The 24,956-nt window shown below is 41.3% G+C and overlaps 1 protein-coding gene across 1 annotated transcript in view; it reads left to right on the top strand.

Annotated features, from left to right (window-relative positions):
- Positions 1 to 24,956, top strand: part of Fbn1 (fibrillin 1) — a 223,254-nt gene that overhangs the window by 34,541 nt on the left and 163,757 nt on the right. Inside the window, exons 5-6 of the mRNA XM_008831779.3 lie at positions 8,687 to 8,782; positions 10,386 to 10,481. Coding sequence (XP_008830001.1) covers positions 8,687 to 8,782; positions 10,386 to 10,481 — 192 coding nt within the window. The remainder of the gene's footprint in view (positions 1 to 8,686; positions 8,783 to 10,385; positions 10,482 to 24,956) is intronic.

Here is a 24,956-nt window from a genome sequence, read left to right as displayed (position 1 = left end):
AGTGGAGGTCTGGCGGGTTGTAGATCTCTGAGCTCACTGTTCTTATCTTAAAGTGGCAAGGATGGAGGAAGCTGTTCTTTCAGGTGGTCCTGACTTGAATGTCCTGAGCCTCTGAGAAAGACAATGATCTTTTAGTGGCCTAAGTGTAGAGAGACATTTCTGTAAGTTTCAAACTACCGGTTGGTAATTTTGGGGGGACCAGTAGGATGCGACTTTGCTTAGATCTTGTACAACTCTGGAAATTGCCATTAGACACCAAAACAAAAGAAGGATTAGCTAGACAAGGTCAGAGCAGTGCTTTTTCTAGATTTTAATTCTAGCTGTATTTAGGACTCTACTCATTTTTCTAAGACTCGAGTTGGATCCTGTGCATGCAGTCTTATTCCTTATAACGTTCTATCATGTTTATTGACTGAATTTACTTCAACTCTCTTTTAATTGTAATGTACATATACACAAATACGTATTAGCTCGTAATACTATTAGTATTGAGAAATGGTTCAGGCTTCCATAACAAAATAACTTAGGTGGGGCAATTTATAAACAACAAACTTTAAATTTTTTTAAATTTATTATTTTTATTTTATGTGTATGCATGTATTGCCTGCATGTAGGTAAGTGCAGCCGTGTGGTGAAATGCCCGCGGAGGTCAGAAGAGGCTGTCGGATCCCCTGGAACTGGAGTTACGAACAGGTGTTAGCTGCCATGTGGGTGCTGGGATTCGAACCCGAGTCTTCTGCAAGAACAACTGGTGTTCTTAACTGCTGAGCCATCTCTCTGGCCCCTAAACAACAAAACTTTTATAGTTCTAGAAATTGGGGCTTCTAAGATCAAAGCCTCAGCAGATCACATGTCTGATAACAGCATGTTTCATATTGTCACCATATGTGTGTCACATGGTAAACAAGCTCCTGGTCCTCATTTTAAGGACCCATCTTAGTTTCATTTCCTGCTGCTAAGATAAAATACCCCAACGTTTATTTGGCTCACAGTTCAGTCCATCATTAGGGATAAGTCAAGATGGCAGGCGTTTGAACCAGCTAGCCACATTACATCCACAGTCCATTCATGCATGCTTCTTGTGCTCAGCTCAGTTTCTCCATTTTTATACATTTCTGGATCCCAGTCAGGGAAGGGCCTCAACCACAGTGGCCTCTCACCTCAGTTATACAGTTGAGATAATCCCCACAGGTGAGTGGCCTCTCACCTCAGTTATACAGTTGAGATAATCCCCACAGGTGAGTGGCCTCTCACCTCAGTTATACAGTTGAGATAATCTGCACAGGCATGCCGGAGGCCACTGCCGCGTGATTTTTAGATTGTCAAGTTGACAGTTAACACTAACTCAAACAAAGGCTTGGCCTGTGTGATTTTACTCATCATTAATAATAGTACAGTGGTTTTAACAAAGAAACTTAGGAGGAAGGACACATATTCAGAGCAGAATATATACACATGCCCATATATATACATATATTCATAAAGTTATTTCCCACATTTTATTTTATTACAAAATTTTAAAAAATGTGTGTGTATGTGTGTATGTATGTATATATGTATATGTGTGTGAGCACGTGTACATGTCACAGGGTTCTTGTGGAGATCAGAGGACAACTTTGGTTCTTTCCTTCTACCATGTGGGTCTTAGGGATCAAATTCAGGTTGTCAGGCTTTGTGGCAAGAATCTTTACCCAATGAGCCACCTCACTTGCCCTCTATTTTATATTTTTAGAAATCAGTTTTATGCTGATCTTATTTTCCTTGCTTTACACCTTTTGAGAGAGACTTTCATGATTGAATTTCATATTTTGAGAAAATTACATGTTCGAAGACAGTTTTAAGACCTAATATGGAGAGAGACTTTACCTATTTTTTCTCTTGGTGACCAATCTTACAGAACTGTAGTACAGCATCACAGTCAGAGTGCTGCGTTAATGCAGTCAAGACACAGAATACCTCCAGCCTCACAGGAAACCCTCACGGGATCTTCTCATTGTCATTTTCCTCCTGCCCCTGTGCCCTCCTGAGTCTTGACAACCACTAATCTATTTCTATTTTCATGATTTTGTCATTTCAAGGATGTTATAAAAATAGGATCAGATAACATACAAGTTTCTGGGATTGGCATTCGTCACCAGAATAACCTCAGTTTTCTCGGTTGTTGCTTGCAGCAACAGCTTGTTCTTTCACTGCTATGCAAAACACATTCTGTGGAGATACCACAGTTTTTTTAGCTACCTTCCTACGTTGTTTCCAGCTTTTGCTGTTGTTTTTGGTGTGTGCTTGTATGTATGTGTGTGTTACTCAAATAAAGCTGCTATGAAGACTTGCATACAGGTTTTTGGTGAACACAAGTCTTTATTTTCTCGGGATAAATGCCCAGGAATGCAGTTTCTGGGTTGAATGTAGGTTTCATGTTTAGCTTTTTAAGAACTGTCAAACTATTTTTTGGAGTAGTTGTGCCATTTTACGTTCTCAGCAGCAATGTCTGCGTGACCCAGTTTCGATTCCGGCTCTCTGTGCTGTCACTGTCCTTAACTGCAGCTAGTCTTTCAACTTTAGGTAGTCCTTCAACTTTAGGTAGTTCTGGTTTTCACTTACACTTCCCTAATGGCTGATGATGCTGAATAACTTCGTGTGCTTACTTTTCTCTTGTATGTCTTTTTCAGTGAAATGCTTTCTCGTCTGTCCAGACTCTGGTAGAGTGTTTGCTTTACTTCCGTTTTGAGAGCTTTGTATGTTCTAAATCCTAGCTTTGTCAGGCGTGATTTGCAGATATTTCCTTGCACTCGATGCTCGTCAGTTTGCTTTCCCACCCACCACTGTGTGAGCTTCACAAGGCAAAAGTTTTTAAACCTAATTACTCTAATTTGTCAACTTTTCTTTGTTCCTCCATGATTTTGGCATTAAGTCTGAGGGCTTTGCGTAGTCTTAGATAGCAAAGATTTTCTCCCATTTCCCCCCTAGATGTTTATAGTTTGACATCTATGTCTGTGATCTCCGAAGGTAAATTTTATATGAGGTGTGAGCTTGAGGTTGGGTTCAGTTGTTACCCATGGATGTCCAGTTGTTCCAACGTCATTAGTTTCTGAAAATTCTGTCCTCCAGGCATTTGATTTTGTCATAGTTTACATCTCAAATATTTCGAAAGGTCAAGGAACTGTTGGGAGGTGGTAAAATCTTTACAAGGTGGGACCTTGAGAGAGGCCTTTAGGTCACTGGACGCACACCCTTGAAGGGGATTGTGAGACTCTAGTCCCCACCTTGCCTTCTTTTGTTCCCTTGCCACGAGGCTAATTGTCTTGCTGTGCCTCACACTCCTGCCAGCGTGTGTTGCCACATCATAGGCACAGAGCTATGGGGTCAAGAGTATAGGCCGAAACCTCCAAACTGTGAGCCAGAGCAAACCTTTTCCCTTTCTAGGTTGATTATCTCAAGTACTTGATATAGTGACAGAAAGCTGACTCATGAAAATTAGCGTTTTATTTTTGTTGAAAATCATTTGGGTTTATTCCTGATAGTCTATTTCTGGGTTCTACGCTATTGTATTGATCTGTTCCTTTCCTAATAGTCCACAGTCTTGATTTCTTCAACTATACCATAAAATGCATTCGTGCTCTCATTTTGCTCTTCTTTTGCCCTTCCATAAAAGTTTTAGATTGATCTTATCTATATCTATAAAACCTTTGAGGACTTGGATACAAATTATATTAAATCTTTGCATCACTGTGAGCAGTATTGACATCTGGCGGAATCCCTACTTTTTTCAAGTTTTATTATTTTCTGTTTACTTTAGTTCCAGTTGAGACTTGGGACACTTATACTTCCAGCATACATCTGAGATATAAGAATGCCAAGCAAAATTCTAGACCATTCACAGGCTTGAGAGAGTATGGTGCAATCATGCACCAGAAATATGAGGGTACTCCCAGGAAGAAGTCAGGGCTGCGACTCCTCTCAAAGACTTGTCTTTCAAAAAGCTTTTGAAGGAACTGTAGGGAAGAGGACCACCCAAGATCTACCCAGACTCCTCCTGTGAGGTGGTTGGAGATTTTGCTCTCTGGTCGGATCTTGAGGGATGTACCATATCCCTGATGTCATCTAACTTGTCCTTCCATGGACTTTTTTGAGTTCAGGTAGGTTTTTATTTTATTTTATTTTTTTGAGATGTGTTAGTGACCTAGTTCTTCTAAATCGTGTATCTTTAGGCACCAACGAACGTTTCTGCACCTGAGGGAGCTGTCTGTCCAAATGAAAATTGTTTTTGTCCTGCAGTGATTTGGGCCACCCCTGTGGATTGTTTTTTCAGATGCAGAGAGCAGGAATTAGGCTGTTTAATTTGTCTGAGCTTTTACTAGTGCTGAAAGTAAGACACATGCTCAGCCTGTAGATGCTTGTTCGCAGAGTGCTCTTTTTGCTGACTGAGTCTGCCCAGAGGATAATGACTGGCCTTTAGAACCAGAAGGCCTAGTGCATTCCAGAGGGAGTCATTGCCTGAGATATTTAGATCCAGATGCCAGCCCAACGGCTCTTCCCTCCCATGGTGCCCGCATGCCATTCTTTTCTGTTCGGTCATTTCTCTTAATTTACTGTGCTTTCTGTGATGCCCATTCAACAGAAGATGCTGAGACAGTATTTTGTTGAACGACTGATACCTGAAATGAACACAAAATTAATTTGAGATTTTTTTTTTGTGGATACAAGTAAATGTCAACATTTTGTTCTAGGATATGATGCTCAGAAGCTGTCTGGCCATCTTTTAAAGATATGTTTATTTTTATATTACATGTATGAGGGGCTGGAGAGATGGCTCAGCGGTTAAGAACACTGGTTGTTCTCGCAGAAGACTCAGGTTCAAATCCCAGCACCCACATGGCAGCTGACAACCGTCCGTAACTCCAGTTCCAGGGAATTGGACCACCTCTTCTGACCTCCATGGGCATTGCACGACAGGGGTGCACTTACCTACATGCAGGCAATACACACATACACATAAAATAAAAATAATAAAATATTTTTAAAAATATTACATATATGAGTGTTTTGCCTGCATATGTGTAAGAGTACCCATGTTGTGCAATGCCCTCAGAGGTCAGAAGGGGGCGTTGGATCCCCTGGAACTGGCGTTAAGGAAAGCTGTTGGCCCCCATGTGGGTACTGGGAGCTGAACCTGGGTCCTCTGCAAGAGCAGCCAGTGCTTTTAACTGCTGAGCCATCTTTCCAGCCCTATGTCTGGCATCTTCCTCAGTGGGGAGTTCAGCTCCCAAGGTTTACTGAACAGGTTGGCATCAGCTTGCACTGCTTGCACTCTGAAGCTTTGACTCTTCTAGTACTGTGTTTTTAGTAAAGTCTCAACACTAATTGAGTTTAGGAATATAAGCTAATGTGTGGGTGCTTAGCATGCCCAGTGAAAGCTATGGCATCCTAAAGGGTATACGCAGAGCCCTGCTTCTCGGCTGCTTTTTTTCAAGAGCCATAGACCCTTGCCTGCTGATTGTGAAACATCTGGGATTCTTATTTAAATTATAGAGTAAATTAGAGAATATGTACCAGTGGCAGAATTCAATCCAAAATAAAAACCAATGCACATGCATTCTCTAAACCGTTCTCAGCTTGGGTGAAGGTAAACTGAGTATCTAGTTCTTTTATTTCCCCACAGAAATTCAGGGTTTTCTTCCACCTTTTATTTTCTGAGACAAGGTCTCAGTCTTGTAGCCTGCTGGAGTTACTGTGTAGCCAGGCTGGCCTTGAATTCATGGCAATACTTCTGCCTCAGCCTCCCAAGTGATGGGGTTACAGACAGAAGCCACTATGCCTGCTTCATTCCCACCTTTAAAGGAATGTATTTTCCCTTAAAGCTCTAAGACTCATAAAGCAAATGATGAAGGCCTTCAGTTTATTGATGACCTAGCTTGCTTCCTGTCTCCCGAAGGATTCATGGCTCCTTGGTGTATGTGACCATGGACTCACGATGCCTTCTGGCTTTACAAGTCTGCCAGTGTGGTTTTGGTTTTTAAAGGAGAAAGAATATTTTTAAACTCGAAAAGTTTCAACTCAAAGATGGGATAAAAAAAATGAAAGTATATCAAGGAGACTTTAGATTCTATTACATTTCAGAGTGAATGTAATCGCTCTTCCTAGAAAGGGGAATCCATTCTGGTTTTCACCTTGAACAAACAACCATGAAGTTCCTATGTAAGCTACTGTTAGTTTTCTTCTTTTCCTTCTTTTAAATTTTCAAGTAACTAAGTGGCTTTGTTACTCATGTGGGAATGGAAATCAGCTCTTGGCATGAATCATTTTAATTGAAATCAGTTTGTGGGCTTAGTTCCTATGCTGCTTCTCAAGTGACATCACTTCCTGTCCTTTTCCAGTCCTCACTGGTTTTCTAAGATAGGAGTAAGCTAAGTATAACATCAAATCTTAAAGCAACTGTGCACCGTTTCCTGACCCACTTGGAATATTTTCCAAAGTTTTCACCAAATTGTTTTTTTTTTTCCTTTGTATACTTGTAGATAGCTTTATGGTTAAAAAGCATTTGGCAGAGATGTTTTTAATGGAATCACAGGAGCCTAAAGTTTGTGTGAGTGATTTGCTGAGTTGGTTGATTTAACAGAGGAGTTATTTATGCTTTTATAGATAGAGAAAAAAGATACAAATATTTAAATAATGGTCTACTTTGGGCTATACTTAAGACACAAAGGACAACATCTCAGGCTCAGTTGTTCCTGGGGTGTAGCTTTTGATGTGGTCACCAGGTAGTGTGAGCAAGGCACATGGAGTTAATGGAGACACTCTGGGCACTTTGGGGATATAAATAGCAACTATGGCAGTACACACTCAAAGAAAATGGGTTAGGAAAAGAAGAAATAATGCAGCTACACACACACACACAGACGTACACACCACACAGTACACATATACATCACACATACGCATATACATGCACACACATACATGAACCCACATGCATACACATACACACATACATACGGATGCACACACATACACATATACACTCATACACACTCTCACACACACTCAGCTTTACCTTTGCCACCTCCCATCTGGTTTGGGATGGAGGATAGAACAGAAGACAGGACAGAGCGAGGGAATGAAGAAACATTTTAATGGACCTTGGAGACAGGTGTGGTTAGGTGAGACTTGTACTTTGGGTAGTAAGAGTTAAGGCAAAGAAACAGTAGGTAGGAGGGGATTCCAGCAAGAGACTAGCGCAGGGTGCCTGACATCATACGTGGTGCATGCATAGTAGGCATTCGGACATGTTTGTTGAGGGAATTAATGGTTGGTTTGTGGACCAAGAGACAGAGTTTCAGGAGCTCTGAAGGGCATGTGGGTCAGCTCAACAGTCTTGAATGCTGACATGGAGGCAGTTTTTGCTTCAAGGAGAAAAGGAGCCTTCCACTGTATTTCAGAAAGTGTGCAGCTGTTCTAAAGGGCATCAGTTTCAGTTCGACTTCACCTTTTCTGTCTCTGAGGGTATAGTGAATCTTCCTGTTCCTGACTGGGATATCTGCAGCTCCTTAGAGCTTTTCCCCTGTCACCAACTAGCCACTTTTTATGACTGCTGTGAAGACCTCTCATGGAGGAGGCTGGCTGTGGGGAGAATTCTGCTGTACTCCAGGGAGACAGCCCAAGAATGGGTATAGCAGTTGGTTTCAGCTCCTGCTGTAAAAAGACAGCCCTCTGTTCTCCACTGAGTCTTTTTCCCTGGTAACTAGGAACTGACTCCCTCAACCTGAGGGCAGGACAGAATAGGCCATACTTGTGGTGCCCTGGCCTGGCCTCCTTGTATCAAGAGGATTCATGACTTACTCAGCCAAGCTTTTAGTCTTCTCTGGGTAGGATGGTTACTGCTTCTAGAATACTAGGGACCACCCTGGCCTTTTGGAAGTGCCACCAGCATGCCCCAGTTGCTGAACTGGAGACGTATACACGTGTGCCAGAGGAATGATCATGTCTTGGACCCTCCCAGTGGAGCCTACTGGCCATTTTCAAGACCCAGCTTCTTCTAATGGCTCAGCCCAAGGCTGTCACCCACAGTCCAGGGCCTAGAAGCACACACTTCTGTAGCTGAAAATGCGACAAAGAACGAAGTTAAAATACTGAGGGTCTCCTTTAATTTAAGGTTACAGTTTAAGTAACCAGTTTTTTTCTGAGTCAGTCTGCCATCATCAAGCAGTCTGGCCTGGCTATTAAATGCCTTTCTAGGCATTTTGTTTTTTCTACCACCAAAATTTCTTTAACAAAATTCTGTGTAATTTATTACTCGCACTTTCCCCTGGCTACTTTAGACTCTGAGTCTCTTGACAGGAATCATTGCCATCACAACCTTGTCTTGTGTGGTTAATTCAGGCACGACTTTCTGCTGGTATAAATTACAGGAATGACACTGAGTTATAAATTTTGCTAAAAGAGGGAAGTCATTTAGCCCCCATTAAAGCAAATGCCAAGAAACAACTGCATTGCGCTGTAAATGGTTTTATATACAAATACTATATTTAGCCTTGTTAACTAGGACATTTCTGCATATCTGCACAGAAATATGAATTCTGATGAATCACTTTATTCTCTTGTCAAATAACAACAAATCAACCCTAGTGAAATGCTGCAATACATGCCCTCAAACTGCAAAAATAAATCATTCTTCTTTTTCTCCCTCTAGTACAACACTGTAATATTCGCTGCATGAATGGAGGCAGCTGCAGTGACGACCACTGTTTGTGCCAGAAAGGGTACATAGGAACTCACTGTGGACAACGTAAGTGAACCATGCACGGGTCGTAGATGCTTGTCCATATGTAGACTTGTGGAGCTACGAGCACTTTCCAGATGTCTGGGGACCCTTGCAGGTTAACAGATCACCCAAACACTTAGCTCCACATTTCCATTCTGAGTGTTGATAAATTATCATTCACTTTCTTCTCATTCGCCTTTACCACCCTCCTTGCTCTGCGCTTTGGATTTGCAGGGTACAGAAGGCCTTAAAAACTTTGCAAACGATCTGATTCATAAACTATACAATTCATCCTTTTAAAGTATACTGCTCCATAATGTGAGTGTTCAACCATCACTGTAAACTAATTTTAGAAAGTTTTCATCACTTCAAAAAGAAATCCCAGAAATGTTTATTGTCCATTCATTTGCTGATTTTCTCCACCGGAATTGTCAGCAAACATCTCAAAAGTATTTTAAAATTAATTTCTTCATTCTTTCCAAACATGTCCTCGCTATTGATTGATGCTGTCTGCATCTCTCCAGTTCCTCAAGATGCACTGGGCTGCTGTAGTTTCATTACAGGGTGTCCAGTTTGCTGGTTGATTCACAAGCACCATTATGTCTATTCTCTACCAGTCCCTGTACACTGCAGAAGATGAAAATTCATTTTTAAAAGGTTTTTTTTTTTTTATTACTGTGGGGTGAAGGAGCCTTAGCCAGGCTGATAGCAAACTAGGGCAAAGACCCCCATGGTGGGCAGAAATGGCCATCCTGCTGTGTGCAGTCCTTGGCTGAGGGTATGTTTCTGGCATGAATACTGTAGGAACTCTGCACTGACAGTGGCTGGAAGCTGCCTGACAGCTCAGCTCACAGAGGACTCCAGACTCAACCCTATGGCTGCCACAGGGGTAGGAGCAAAACCAGTGGAAAAGATATAAAGCACAGTGGATTTGAATGAAATGAGTAGGAACCACTTGAGCTGGGCTTGGGAGAGAGGGGGAAACTTGCAGAATTGGCAGAGAAGTGTCTACTCCCCATGATGAAGATACCTACCCTCAGGCATACAGGATAGAGAGAATGATGCAGGGAAGACCTGCTCGGGACTCGAGCTTTCAGTTCTTAGGGCAGTTCTTTTATTTTTCCAGCAAGTAACGTGTTTCTGCTTCAAGTTCCTCTGGACTTAATTTTGTCTGTAGAGTCATAAATCTCCTTATAGCATAAACTAGATCCTCACGTCAATGCATAAATTGCTGAATGCCAGTATTGATGTTTTCTCACTTGCAGTTATTTGTGCCACATTTCTGCAAGGATGACCTCAGCAGGAGCAATGTCCCCTGGAGGGAGTCCTCTCAAAGTTACACATAAATTATAAGCAAGAGTCCACTTGCTCAAGTGCGGTGAAGCTGGTTAGAAATCACCGTGTTAGGAGCACAACTGGCAGAATTGCTCAGAGGCTGGGTGTGATGAGACAGTCCAGATTGACCCGGCACTGGTACTGAGTCACCTGTTCAGGGAGCTTTCTCTAAAAGACCTGAAGATCTGCAACTGTAGGGTGACTGTTCAGATTGTATTTGTCCCCATTTCTAGGAGCCTAAGTACAGCCTCATTAACCTTTTCTCATGTAAATCTCTCTCTTTACCTCGCAGCTGTCTGTGAAAGTGGCTGTCTCAATGGAGGGAGGTGTGTGGCCCCAAATCGGTGTGCTTGCACATACGGCTTTACTGGACCCCAGTGTGAAAGAGGTAAAGCTGTTTTAGATACATCTTTGCTCTGGAAATTGTTACTGAATATATTAATGCTGCAATGAAATGTTTCTTCTAATCATGTGGCTAGTAAATACTTTTTTAAAAAAGTTATTTGTATATAGACACTCACTAATGTAGTATTGACTTACCAGACATTGAGTTTGTGCAGCTCCTTTCTGAAGTTTGCTGAGCTCTGAGGGGTTGTGAATTGTCATTGGAAAGGTCTCTAAGATGGTGAGACAGGGGGCTGTGAGTATTTGCCACTGGGCAGTTTTTGCCAGTGGAATGCGGCATTCCGTGGTGAGCTAATATGTAAGTAGAGTGGCACCGAGATAAAAAGGGGAGATTTTCCCATAAGGGAAAGAAAGGATTGAACTTCATACAATCCAGGCAAATTAGAGAAATGCTCCCTGCAAACATACATGCAGAAAGGGGAAAGTTTAGAATGAAAAGCACAGCTGAGTGAGTGACACTGTTGGGAGCTGAGTGGCCAGCTCAGCATGCACAGCTGAGTGACTGTGGAGTGGGCTGAGCTCGGTGGTGTGTGCTCCCTGCTGGGGTGAGAATCACCCTCACTTTTGCCTCTGAAAAGACCTGGCCTCAGAGATGTCCAAGGGATGGCCTTAAGACGAAACACGTAATGAGAAGCTTTTATTTAACCTGGATTTTCTGTTTTCCAGTTTAATGCTCACTGCTGCTCCCAATTAAAATATCTTGTCTGATCTGCTAGCTGTATATGCAAGTATGATATTGAGATATGCACAGATGTGTGATATTCCTAATGAATGAAGGCTTCAACAATCATCGTGTTTGTATATTCATAGCCATTTTTTATCATTCCTAGTTTTAACTTCCCTTATCTTATAATTTAAAATACTGATATTCTTCTTTAAAATGTGTGTGTGATTTGTTGTATGTGCTTATGTGTGTATGGGTGTAGACGCCCATACACACATACGCAAGCTAGAGGAGGAGGTCAGGTCTCCCCCCTCTGTCCCTCTCTACCTTATTTTTTGTGATAGGGTCTACCACCCAACTTGGAACTTGACATGTTGGTATGACCAGCTGGCCAGGAAGCTCCCAGGACCTGTCTTTGCCCCCAGAGCTGGGGTTACAGGCATGCACAGCTAAGCCCTGCTTTTGTGTGGTGCTGGATATGTGAACTCAGGGCCTTTTCCTTGCACAGAAGACACTCTTATCCATTGAGTCATATCCTCAGCCCCAATTAAAGTTTAAAAGGTACATGTTGTATAAATTGCAGTTGAAAACTCCTCAGGCATTATCAGAGTTGTAATGATCACTTTTATCCATAGTTGTATAAAGATCTTCTTATTCAACGGCAGAAGTAAAGATTAAGTATCAGATGTCTGACTTAAAGCATAGCTGAGAAAAATAACGTATATGAAAAGTTGTTTATTTTCCCATTTGTTCATGTTCACCTAAATTCGGTTATTTACTAATAAACCAATGATACACATTTTGGCAAGCAACTCTAAGGCAGTTGCTATTACTGCTGGATAAATTACATGGTATTTCTGTTTATTGGACCACCCAGGATAATGCTGTGTGATGCATAATAGATGTGGTCATTGTACTGCATCTTGGTGTCCTTTTGGAGTCTATTTTAAATGGTTTCTTTTAATAACTTGCACACTTGGAGCTAATATACACCCAGTGGCATCCTGAGTAATAAGACAACTAGTTCTAGTGGCCAGCACCATTCTGTGGCCTTGCTGTTTACAGAGGGAGGATCTTGTAGATTAGAATTGTTGATGTGTGTTGAGAGTGGTATGCAAAGAGAACTTTTCAGATGGTGCTGCTGAGTTTGTTTTGGAAAAATCATTAATAAAATAAACCTAAAGAACATTTTACTTGTAACAAAATGGTCAATAGTTTTCTGCAGGAACTGATGTTCATGCAGTCTGAAATGAAAAGAGTATGTTGTTGAACCATGCCACAGCTACTACTTGAAAGATTTAATGTTTGCCAAAGATTAGTGAATGACCTGAATGAGTTGTTATTAAATTACTAATCAAAACTTGCATATTTCTCAGAAAGCTCTCCAGAAGTTTAACTGTGTTTCAGGGAGAAAGACCATAATGTGTGCTGGGTATAGAAGGATGTGGCTGTAAAGGGTTTTTACAGTAATGACTATGAAAATGAAATTAGTCCCCATCTGGCAGCTTTCCAGTCACCGGTGGAAAATGGAGGTTGGGGGACAGGAAGTATGTTTTAACTATGACTCTCCCTTGCCCTGCCCATGAGCACAGCACCAAGATTTAATGAGGGACTAGAGACAGGGGCTCCTCTTCCTTCACCACATGGGGGAAGGTTGCCTTTTTCATTACAAAATTGCATTTTCATTTATAGAATCTTCACTGTTGTTTGCTCTTCTGAAAGTCATCTCTCTAATTAACAAGGCCACATATCCTTTTATCAGTTGTGTTTGTGATTTCATGAGTGATAGATAAATGTGTAGAACCCATCATGACAATCTCTTCTGAAGCACAGGGAGGCATCCAGAACTACTTCTTTTGATGAGCTGTGTTTAAGCACCCAGGCCAGTTGTGTTGTTTTTACTGGGATGTGGTCAGAGGATGAAGCCGATTAGAAGCATAAGTACGAGTAAGGAGTTTTCTACTGGCCCTCTTCAGAGCCTTCCTTGGGGTCAGAATGTGAAACAGGCACACCCCTCTTCTACATCCTGATGCCTTTGTTCTGCTAAATCCTTCCCAAGTCTCAAAGGTAAAGACAATACTTGGATTTCTACCAACTCCAGAAACTTTTTTAGCTGTTACACTGCTTATCAGTAAAGAGCAGGGGAAAGTTAGGTTGAAAAATTAGCAGTGGGGGCACAGGTGGCAGAGGAAGAAGGGGAGCCATGGAAACAACCCCTGCCGCAGGGGCTGGACGCCAGCGCTGACAGGACCTGCCTCCCAGGGGATTCAGACCTAGTGAAACTGGAAGGACTTTTTTTGTTTGCATATCAAGACAAAATGGAACAAACAAACTAGGCTGGTTGTGATTTCACCCCATTCCTGCCTGTGCAGCTGACCTTTGAGAAATCATGGCCCTTAGTTTTTCTAATGATACAAAAATGATCTTGTTTAGATAGCTTTATAATAATTTCATTTAAAATTTTCAAAAATTATGCCACATGATGCAACCAATACTATTCTAAAATTCCAAGAAGTGCATTGGCTATACTGTTTAGTGAATGGAAGAGACCAACATACAGCAATCCAGAGCTGCAATGGCCACATGATCCTCTCTGGATACACCACCTCATCACAGCAGACATGTTGCCTTCACTCAAGGCCTGTTTAAGAGCTTCGTGGAATCAGAGGTTGCTTTTCTTTCTTCAAATTTTTTTTTCAAGACAGTTGTGATAGCCCAAGTTGACCTTGAACTTTCAATCCTCTTGACTTAGCCTCCCACATGCTAGGATTATAGGTATGCACCACTATACTTGGCTTAAAATTTGTTTTAAATAAATTATATGGTGTGTATTTGAGGTTTACAGGACGGTGTTATGAGGTACATACATGGTAACATGTCTGTTTTAATAGAGCATGTTAATCTGTCTTGTCATGGCTGATTAGAGCAACTAAAATCTACTTTTAAAATATACTAATAGAACACATATTTCTAAGTATAGTTATTCCAGCGTTATTGACAGTAGTTAGGGTATGGAAATAAATGAGTGTGCATGGATGAATGGATGGGTAGAGAAAATGTGGCATGCATACGTGCAGTAGACTATTACTTAGTCCTTCAAAAGGAACCTGCCAGTTGCCACACATGTATAGGCCCGGAGAACATTCTACTAAGAGAAATAAGCCATATTCCAAAAGCCAAATATTTTACAATGTCGCTTAAATATGAAAACGAATACAAAATTCAAGGCAGAAAATAGTGGCCGGTCAAAGTAGCAGATAAATAGGCTGAACATGTCAAAACTTAAAGAGACTTTTCTTGTGCGTTTTTCTGTAGGCATTGTTGAAATGTAGATTAATTTCCTTTTCCTCCTGGAAGTTTTGTAGAGCCGTGTTTCTCTCACTATTTTATATCATTTTAAATTGTAAGTGGGTATCATTACTTTCCAGAGTAAAGGCTTTGGACTAACCCTCATTCTGCTAGGGATTTGAAGGCAAAACTCTATGAACTCTGTGGATTTTTTTCCCCACAAGGTGTCAAGTAATAACCCGTTGTTACTAAAATCTGTTGAAGTGTTCTGGGAGCTTCACATTTGGAATTTAGTCTGATGGAAAACAAGTAGCCAGGTGAAGAAGACACCAGAAGCAAAGTGCCCTGCAGGTGATTCTAATCTAAAGGTGGCGTTATAGTGGTCATTGAATAAACAAACCCCTGTTGACAAAGACATTTCCTGGGTGAGTAACTGTGTTCTCACAGGGTATCTGTGCCACGCAGGGCTGGTGACATGCAACTGGGAAGCACCCAGTTTCCATCTCATACTCAATGTGAGTCTCTTCCACTCTGGGCTAGTTTTTCTGTTGCGGGAAATTTTCTGGCCCCTTTCCAGATTTCTTAATGTGGGCAAAGTGTCACATGTTCTTACCTTCACTTGCATTGCCTTCATTAGGTCTCCTGCCTCCAGTGCCCCCCCTCCCCTGCTGCCCAAGGAGCCTTCTGGGAAAGGCCCCGAGCTCCACAGCAACCTTCTTTTCTAGTGACCAATAGCTAGAAATACTTGTACTTTTTTTTCAAAACAAACTGCTGCGTTGCAAACCAATTTTGGCACAGTAAAAATATGTTTTGGAGCCACTATCTATCTTTTGACACTCAACAGCCCCCAGTGCTCGCATGTCCTCCATGGCAGGAGCTATTGTACATGTCTTTGCAGGGAGCAATCATGAAGCCTCTCTGGTGACTTGGCACCATAAAATGAACTTCCTCCAGTTTCCCAGAAGTACTTATGCAGTTTGGTCCTCTCACGGCCTTCCTAACTTGGACTTTATTACTCTTAGGAAATCATCATCTCCACCTTTGCAAATTCTGAAAAAGCATGGTGTCACCTCTGACTTTGACCATGTCACCTGCTGGTCTTGGTGCTTCAATGGGAACTTTCATTTTAACATGTTCTTACATTAGCACAGCTGAGAGTTTAACTTTTTAAAATGTGTGTGTGTGCTTATAATTGTGTGAGTACTGGGTGTGTGGTGTATGTGTGGTGTGTACAGGTGTGTGTGCACAGGTACATGCATGTGTAGGCCAGAAGAAGGCATTAGGTGTTCTACCCAATCACTTTCAATCTTATGCCCTTGGGACAGGGTCTCTCACTGAACCTGGAGCTTGGCTAGCAGCTAGCAAGCCCCAGCCATCTTCTGACTCCACCCTTCACACAGTGCTGTGGTTACAGGCCCTCATGCAACTATGCCTGGCTTCTTATTGTGGGTACTGGGAACTCAGACTCAGGTCTATAAGCTTGCACAGCAAGTCTTCTTACCCACTGAGCAGGCTCTCCAGCCCCAAAGCTAGGAATTTAATAGAGCTGTTAAATTTGGTGCAAACTTTGATTTCGTGCTTTTATCCTCAAAGATAGTTTACCATTTTAATCTTTTGCTTTTTAGTTCTTGTGGACTTAAAAACTGTTATGCCTATTTGTTTGTTTATTGTATTTGTGTGCGCATATATGTGCTCATGTACACGTGCTACAGTATATGTGTGGAGGTCAGAGAACAGCTCTTAGGAGTCAGTTCTCTCCTTCTACCATGTGGGTCCTGGGGAATTGAACTCAAGTCATCAGACTTGGGCATAAGGGCCTTTACCCACTGAGCCATCTTGCCATCCTCGTCAACTTTTTAAAAGTTAAAACCATTTTATGTGAAAGACTAGCCACATTTAATATTTGGGTTGTGTTTTAGTCTTATATGTTCAAAATGCCACATAATTTTAACTTTTGTAGTAATCACATAAAAAAGGGCAGATTTAATTTAAAAATATATTTTATTTTAACCAGACATATCCAAAAAATCCATAATGGGCAGTGTTAGAGGTTATTATTGAGATCTATTCCATTCTTTTTTTCCATACTGCATCTTGTGGAGACCAAAACGTGTATTTCACCACATCTCAGTCTGAAGCAGCGAATTGCCACACGCACTTCTGGCTGCCCTTTTGGACTACGTAGCGCAGAGCTTGCTTGCAGCACGTGGAGCTAACTTCAAGTGAGGGCCCTTCAGTTTCTACTTTTCTTTCCTCCCTTTCCTACTGCTTTTTCTCAACCTCTCAGCAAGCAGTATTTGCTTGAAATTCCCAGAGAGGCTGCATTGATATTCAAAAAGTAAACAAACTTAAAAGAATACCAGGGGCCTCAGATTGGAGGCTCCTTTATCAGGACCTTGTATTGGGCCCTTGTTCAAGAATGAGTGATAAGAACAATCATTCACAGCCATGTCAGATATAACAACTGTGGCAAATATCTGCTGAAGGCCTGGCACTGGCCTGGGTGCAGGGACCGAACAGGAAGTACTGTATGGGTCTTGCCTCAGGGCCTTAAAGTATACATTGTTTTTGCAAATACAGACATGCTTGCATGAAATAGATAACAGAGTAGCTGAGCAGAGATGATAAAGGGAAGTACAGGATGAAAGGAAAGCAGCAGACAGATATCCTGAGACTCAGCTTCATCTGGGCCAAAGGAGGCCACAGTCTTCATTGGGGGCATCCTTGTATGGGCTGGAAATCTAGGCGGAGGTTCAAGGTCAACTGGCCCAACTCCAAAGAAGGGATGATACAGGTCTCTCTGGGGTGCTTTTCAGTTCTGCTCAGCCATGCTTCCGCCTGAGGCAGGGTATTGGGAATAAACAAACATTCTCCTTTGTATGTATAAATTGGTGAAAAGACCAGGCTCTTTCTGGAACTATTTTAGCCTAATATTATAGGTTACAGTCTAGAGACCCTTACCGGTTTTATATGCTCAATTGAAAGTACTGCAGAACATTTGGTGTTTGTGTTCCTTGGTAGTTATGGTCCCTAGGGAGTCTATGTTGTTTGGGGTTTATGAATGTATATTGGACAAATGTCTGGAGCCTTGTGGTCCAGATAATATGCCAAAGCACTTTTTGTAGAACATAAGTCCCAGGAGGGGTCCATGAAATTCAGTTTCCATGGTCAATACCATTTTGGAAACCCTATTCCACATCTTTTTTTTTTTCAGAAGAACTTGGAATATTGGCATATTAACTCCTGTAAGAATCAAACTGCTTTGCCCTAGTTTAACTTAAAAATTGGATGTTTTCAAGTATGTCAGTCTAGAATTCTCTTTTTTTTCTCTCCCTTAACACCTTTGGCACCCTCATCCTGAAAGCCTGGATTCTGATTATACTCATAGTCATTTTTTTTTTTTGGTCTTTTTGAGACAGGGTCTTCCTGTAGCCCCAGCTGGCCTGGAACTCACTATGTTGACCAGACTGGTCTTGAACTCACAGAGATCCTCCTGCCTCTGCCTCCCAAGTGCGGGGATTAAAGGCATGTGCCACCATTCCCGGCCTCATAGTCATTTTGAAAGTCATTTCACATGTCTTTGGCAATAGCTTCCTCTTCTAAGTAGACAGCTCAGCTTCTTACATTCTGCCCACTCTGAAGAGGTGACTATCAAGTGTCTGAACAGCTTTGGAGGAAGAACGTCACTGTACAGCCACTCTTTGTGTTTCTAAGAGGACTCATCTGACCATAACTTTAAGTATGAATTAGCTGTTTGGATTTATTTCTCAAACATTATAAAGAATCACCTAGGTAGTGCAACTGTCCCATTAAATACTGGTTTCTGGTTCTGGATGGTGTGAAGCGGTTGGCATTCATCCTGTCCCGGTTCTCATCAGCCCTGGGATACCACTTTTAGAACTAGCAGTACCAGGCATTCTTAGAGCTAGAGCTCGCTCTTCTAGACTGGCTCCTTCCCTTTCCAGTTGTTTCCTGACCTCAGGGTTCTACTCTACCTAACCCTGCCATCTCCCTGTGTCTGTGCCGACACCACCACCTCTGGCTTCCTGGACCTGTGCACTTCGGTGCATTGCTCAATGCATCTACTAAACTTTCAGTATTTGTTGTTCACTCCAAAGATCAGCTATTTTAGCCTTTCTATTCCTGTAATTATTTCTTATTTTTCTTGAATTTTATTGCATTTTAGAATAATTGCGTGGCCCAGACTATGTTTGGGGGAGGATATATTACTGGTGGTTTTTAATGACGTTTACTAAAAGGTAAGGAATGAGCTTACTCACCTTTCAAAAACCTTTTGCCTGTGTGTGCACTTGATTCTTATGTCAAAATATGTGTATCACCATAAAATAATCTAGAATCCCGTTTTGTGATTCAGAAAGCCTTTCCAGCAAGTTATAACGTTTTAAATTTTCTTGAAAATTTTTCTTTATTCTTTTTTCAAAATTTTTTCTTAACTGATTAGAACACAACTGATCTAATTGATTTTTAAAGTGAATGATTATCCATTTTTAGCATTTGCTTTGAAATGTAAATTTAGTCTATCAGATTCATTATCTGGGAATTGCAAAGTTGCTATAGTTTTAGGACTAATACAATACTGACTTATATGCAACCTCTCAGCCACACTTTGACACTCCCCATAAAACAGAAACCAAACCTGCACTTGAAATTACCCCATTTCTCATCAAGTACCAAGCCTAGTACAGAGAAGAAAGTAGGTATTTATTAAGTATCAGATAATTTCCATAGTCTGTGGAATATTGAGGATGGTGAGAAATATTTAAATATCACGTATATCTTAATTTTTTAAATTTTATGTATGTTTCCCTGCATGTATGTATATATGTATGTATGTATATGTATGTATCACATGCATGCTTGGTGTCCAGGAAGGTCAGAAGAGGGCATCAGATCTCCTGGAACTGGAGTTACAAATGGTTGTGAGCCACCATGTTGATGTTGGGAACTGAACCCAGGTCCTCTGCAAGAGCAGCAAATGCTCTTAACCACTGAACCATCTCTCCAGGCCTTCAAATATATCAAATATGTCAAAATAATAAAGTATTTTGACAAGAGCTATCTGAACTGGCTGACAAATCACCCCCATTATGTATGGAAATGTGAGTGCTGATATGCATAGCTGAGCGGTGTGCAGTGAATTCTGTAGACTACATGTGTGAGTCTCCCTGCTTTCCTACCCTATTCCCTCAACAACAGCCGCTTTGCTCTGAGCTATTTCAGAGGAACTTTAAAAGTAAACAATGGAGTGGAATATTTGTTTTCTTAGGAAATGAAAATGTTCCAGTGGTTCAATTCATAAAACAGGACCATTTCTAGTTCTGTTGCCCCTGCTGCCAGCCCCATGTAGTCCCTGTTGACCCTTCACTGTTGCAGGACACAGAACCAGGCCAAATAGGAAGGCCTGCAAGTCAGGGGCGACTTTTACCCAGAGGGAAAGTGCTTCTGTAACTGCGTTCTTGCTTTGGAGAAATCGCTTCTTCCCTCAAGTCACTGTGGAATGCTCATGCCACATTAGGGATTCCATTCTTTAAATCAAATCTCATGAACTTTGAAGACGGGGGCAAAGCGGGAGGCCTCCACTAGAAATTTCAACCCGTATTTTGTGTGATTTATAAATTTCATCTAAGAAGTGGAAAATATTTTGGAACTTTCATGTAGTGTGGGAAAAATAAGAGCAGAGGCACACAAGCATCTTACTGACCTGGAACTGACTCTGAAAAGTGGAGTGTGACCAAACTGAGCTGTCCTCCTTGAGAAAACAGCCTTTAAACACCATAGAAAATTCCTGAATTGTTTTCAGATAGCATAAACTGGAGTGGGCTAGGCTCTTTTCAGACCCCATTTAGGCCTCCTTTCTTCCTGTAGTGTTTCCGTGTGCCAAGCAGAACACATTCTCACAGGACCAGACAGAAGGAAGCAGCTCTAAGTCAGCATGGCCCTCGGCTGAGCCACTCCACATGAGCCCAGGGTGTGCCTGTTCTCGTAACTCTTGGTGTGTTATTCCTTGCTTTTCATGAATGAGAGGAAATGATAGCGATATTGTTTCCAGAACTCAATTGTCCCGAAGGAGCCATTATTTCAATTTAATATTACATGGCAGTTATTAAAAAATGCTTATATAGAAGGAGTATGTTTTTTTATTGCCTTACCATTTCTAGAATACATAAGAGCCCAGACCTTGGAGATAAATTCTGCCATTTTCTGGCTATGAAACTTTAGGCAAGTAACTGCATGTGCTTCAGCCTCAGCTCCCTAATCTGTACAATGGGCATAATAAGAGTACTTATCTAGTGAAATTTTGGAGACAGTTCAATGAAGTAATTCCTAAGGGCTTAGCCTGGGGCCTGACACACAGTGCATGTTTGATAACTGCCAGCTGTTAGCATTCTTTCTCTGAGTGAGGTGAGATAATCTTGGCTGGACGTTGTTGCTTCATAAACGGTATGAGATTTTCTATCCTGATGAGGACAGACCTATATGCAGAGGCTCTATTGTGATCGTTTTTCGCCACTTAGAAGCTTTGTTATTTTATTTGAATAGCATAGTGTTTTGCTCTTCTATTCAGATGCGGCTAACATTCCTTGTTGGATATATTATCAACCATATGCATTTCTTTAATACACACTCAATTATTGCATGCAATTGTAATAAAGATTGAAACTACAATGGGGCAAATTTCAATCAACAGAAGAGAAATTGAAGAAGTCACCCCTCCATAAAGTATAATGTTGACCATGGCCATGAGAAGCATTTTCTACCCTAACAAATAACTAAAGTTTACAAAAAGTTTTTGCTTACCTTTATTGACACATACACCAAATGGGGAGTGAACTTCTCACTTCCTAAGACGCCATCAGTGAAATATAAGAGACACTTTTGAAATGTGCTAGTGCTGGTTACTGTTCTCATGGCTGAGACAAGATATTGAACAAGAGCAACTTAAGAAAGGAAGAGCTTATTTTTGCTCATGGTTTGAGAATGATACAGTGCATCATGACAGGGAAGGCACGGCAGCAGGAACGGGAGATGACTGGTCACATTATGTCTACCCTGAGGAAGCAGAGGGTGGACAGGAAGTAGGGCTGGATAAAGTCTCAGTCCCACACTGAGGGCCCCACTTCCTCCAGAAAGGCTCCACCTCCTAAAGGTTCCACCACCTTCCCAAACAGTGCCACCAAGCAGGGACCAAGTTCAAATGTATAATTATGGAACGTGTTTTACACTCAAACAATAACCATGCTACTTTCAGAAATGTAGAGTTCTAAAATCAATGAGAGGTATTAGATACTAACCATTAGTTACACCTATGCAGAATGTTATGACTGTCGCCAGCTCTGGAAAGGCATTCTCATGGGAGAGACTGCAGCATGGACAAGTCCTGTGGGAAGCCCTGCATGCAGGGTGTTAGGACATGTGCACTGCCCACTCTGGGGCATCAGAAGAGATTTTCTTTGGGTCAATAGTGACCTGTGGCTCAGATTACACATATAAATATGCCCTGATAAGCCCCCAAATACTGATTCTGTTAGGCAAGAGAAATAGTAGAGGTTTCCCTTCAAAGTCAGAAGGATCTTAAGAATATTTTACTTACATTACTTTTTCTTTCATTCTTATGCTTATGTAGGGATTCTGGGCCCCTTAATTTACCCCGGGAACCATCATTACATTGGAACTTGGATGACCTAAACATTTGTAAAACAACTACATCATGAAAGGGCATTGATTGTTCAGGCATCATAGGCTCTGAGACAATGCATGCTTTTGAATAGATACCTGCAGACTTATCCCCCAGGGAACACCTTTGGACTCCATAAATCATTTACTATTTGGACAAGTTGTGGCCACCTCCTAAGTCACCAGATACATTTGTAATAGTTTATCTGAACAATAGCAACAACCATCTAGCAACATACTGTTTGGTCATGTCATTCTTATAATGCCATGTGTGGCTTTGTAGGCTTTAGAAGAATAAGTTCTTACTGTGTCTGAAAGATATTGAAAATAAATAGCAGATATTGCTCACTGTGTACAAGGGCTGCAGTCAGGCTGCATGGTGTGGTTTTATATAAGACCTGACACAGAGGTTTTACTAGTTGGTTAGCCCTATCCTGCTTCATGAGGAGGGATTGTGTCTGCCTTGTTTACCATTTTAGGCCCAGGATCAGGCATCCAGTAGCTCAGTAAGTGCGTTGGTTGGTTGGTTGGTTGGTTGGATGGATGAATGAATAAGTGAATAGCTTTTGGGAGTTGATTTCTTGAATTTCTTGTGAATCTTCTAAGAAATGACTGATCTAATATCTGTTCTTAGAGGATGCTTTTCCTTTAACTTTTTTAAAGTTAATTTTTTTAGGTTAGTATACAAAGTAGTTTCATTATTGTAATGTCATCTCATGTATATGTTTGAAGATACATATGTATTGTAATGGCATTTCATGTGTATGTATTTTCATGTATATGTTTGAAGATCCATTAGCTTTTAAAAACCACCAACAGAGTCAAACACAGTGAGTGTATTCAGCAAAGCTTGCTTTCTGTGACCTTCTCACCAGTTCAGTGAATGTCAGAATCTCCACCCCAGGAAATTGGGGCTGAAGGGACCGCTTTAACTGCCCTAAGGCAGGTGTCTAGAAATGATGTCTGCATCTTCTCAGCCTGATTGTCATGGGTATATTCACCTAGCTTTCTTTGCTCACAGCTGTCTCTCACATTGGTATGGTTATTATTAATGAATCCTCGGTATGGTTATTATTAATGAATCCTCGGTATGGTTATTATTAATGAATCCTCAGTATGGTTATTATTAATGAATCCTTGGTATGGTTATTATTAATGAATCCCCGGTATGATTATTATTAATGAATCCTCAGTATGGTTATTATTAATGAATCCTCGGTATGGTTATTATTAATGAATCCTCAGTATGCTTATTATTAATGAGTCCTCTTATTTTAACTGTCTTTATTCCTGCTTGGTTCACATATCTCTTTGAATTTGGACTGATAGTTTGCTATTTCTTTTCTATGTCCCTTAGTCTTTAGATCAGTTTTTAAAATTCTCAATTTTATATGACTAGGAAGAGCTTTTAGATTGAATTTATTGGGGAGTGATGGTCTTTAATTGTAATGGGATGTTGTATGGTAGAGACCGGCTGAAACTGTAATGAATACAATTTTTACTAAGATATGAGGGATGTGGGAGCTCATGGAAATTGGGTTGTGGCTCAAATAGGAAGAGAATGTGGTCTCAGAGGAGCTTCAGAACAGTGTGGGGGGGTGCATGGGTGGGAGGGAGGGAGAGAGGTCTCAAAAAGTCAAGAGAGGGAGAGAGAGAGAGAGAGAGAGAACAGCTTGTGAGTCAATTCTCTCCCTCCACTGTTGGGTTCCAGGAGTCAAATGCAGGCTTGGATGGTAAGTGCCTTTACCTGCCAAGCCATCTCTCTGGCTTTCGTTTGTTGTTTTTTGTTTGTTTTGTTTTGTTTTTTGTTTTAAGTGTGAAGTGAGACCAGGGCATTAGAATGAGGAATCAGGGAAGAGCTGAAATTTAGTTTCCTTTTGTGATCAGTTTGTTTCGTTGATACACAGAACAGGAGATTTGAGGTTTCCTTCTTATGAAACCAACTGAAGATTTGAAGTAGAAAGAAGTCTTTTCTAAGAGTTTAAGAGTGTGGGTTCCATGAGAACAAAGCTTTGGGGCTGTCTTCTCACAGTAGCTAGAAAATGTCCGTTATCTAGTAAATGTTCAATACATACTGAACGCTTGGATCTGAACTGTCCACCTTACCACTGTTAGAGGGATGGGGTTCAAAGTAGAGAGTATGAGGGGTAATGTGCTGCTGTGGTGATGGTCTGTGCTTAGCCTTCCTGCTATTCAGCCAATCTGTCAGAACCGTGGTGAGAGTTTGCCCTGCTGTACAGTGTATGTGGTTCCAGCCACCATTCCTGTGAGGCCATTCTTACTCCTCTGACTCACTGTCCTTGATTATAAATTTTAATTGGCTTTGTTTTAATTCTCTAAGACAGAATTGTAATTGTAGCTAATCTGTGGCTGAAAATAGGGTGTAAGAATGACAAAAATTAAAATGGATTGCTTCGGGTGGCCCAAAGTGATGTGGATTAATATGCTGTCATTGTTCTTTCCCTGAGAAACATTTGGTCACAGGAAGATCTGGCTTTAAGAAGAATTCAGATTCGGGTGTGTGGCTTTTGGCACAGTCCAGCATCACTGGAATGGTCTAAAGTGGATTTGGTTTCTTTTTTTCCCATGCTTTACTTTGAGTGTTCAACCAGACACATTTCCTGCCTGTAGGGTTATTTATCTACACCCGTAGACTAAGTAGTGCCTTGCCAAGTCACGTGGAAAAGCCAGCGTACAGAATGTGTAGAGTAGACTAGGCAGAAATACCCCAGAAAACCTGAAAACGGATGGTAGGGATGATATAAGGGGAGTTTCCTAGGGCAATGGAAAGAGATGCTTGATTGAATGCCA

Source organism: Nannospalax galili, unplaced genomic scaffold, assembly GCF_000622305.1.
Source record: "Nannospalax galili isolate Female #2095 unplaced genomic scaffold, S.galili_v1.0 scaffold735, whole genome shotgun sequence".
NCBI lineage: Eukaryota > Metazoa > Chordata > Mammalia > Rodentia > Spalacidae > Nannospalax > Nannospalax galili.
Note: the sequence above shows the minus strand (reverse complement) of the source record. Positions and strands in the feature narration are given on the sequence as shown.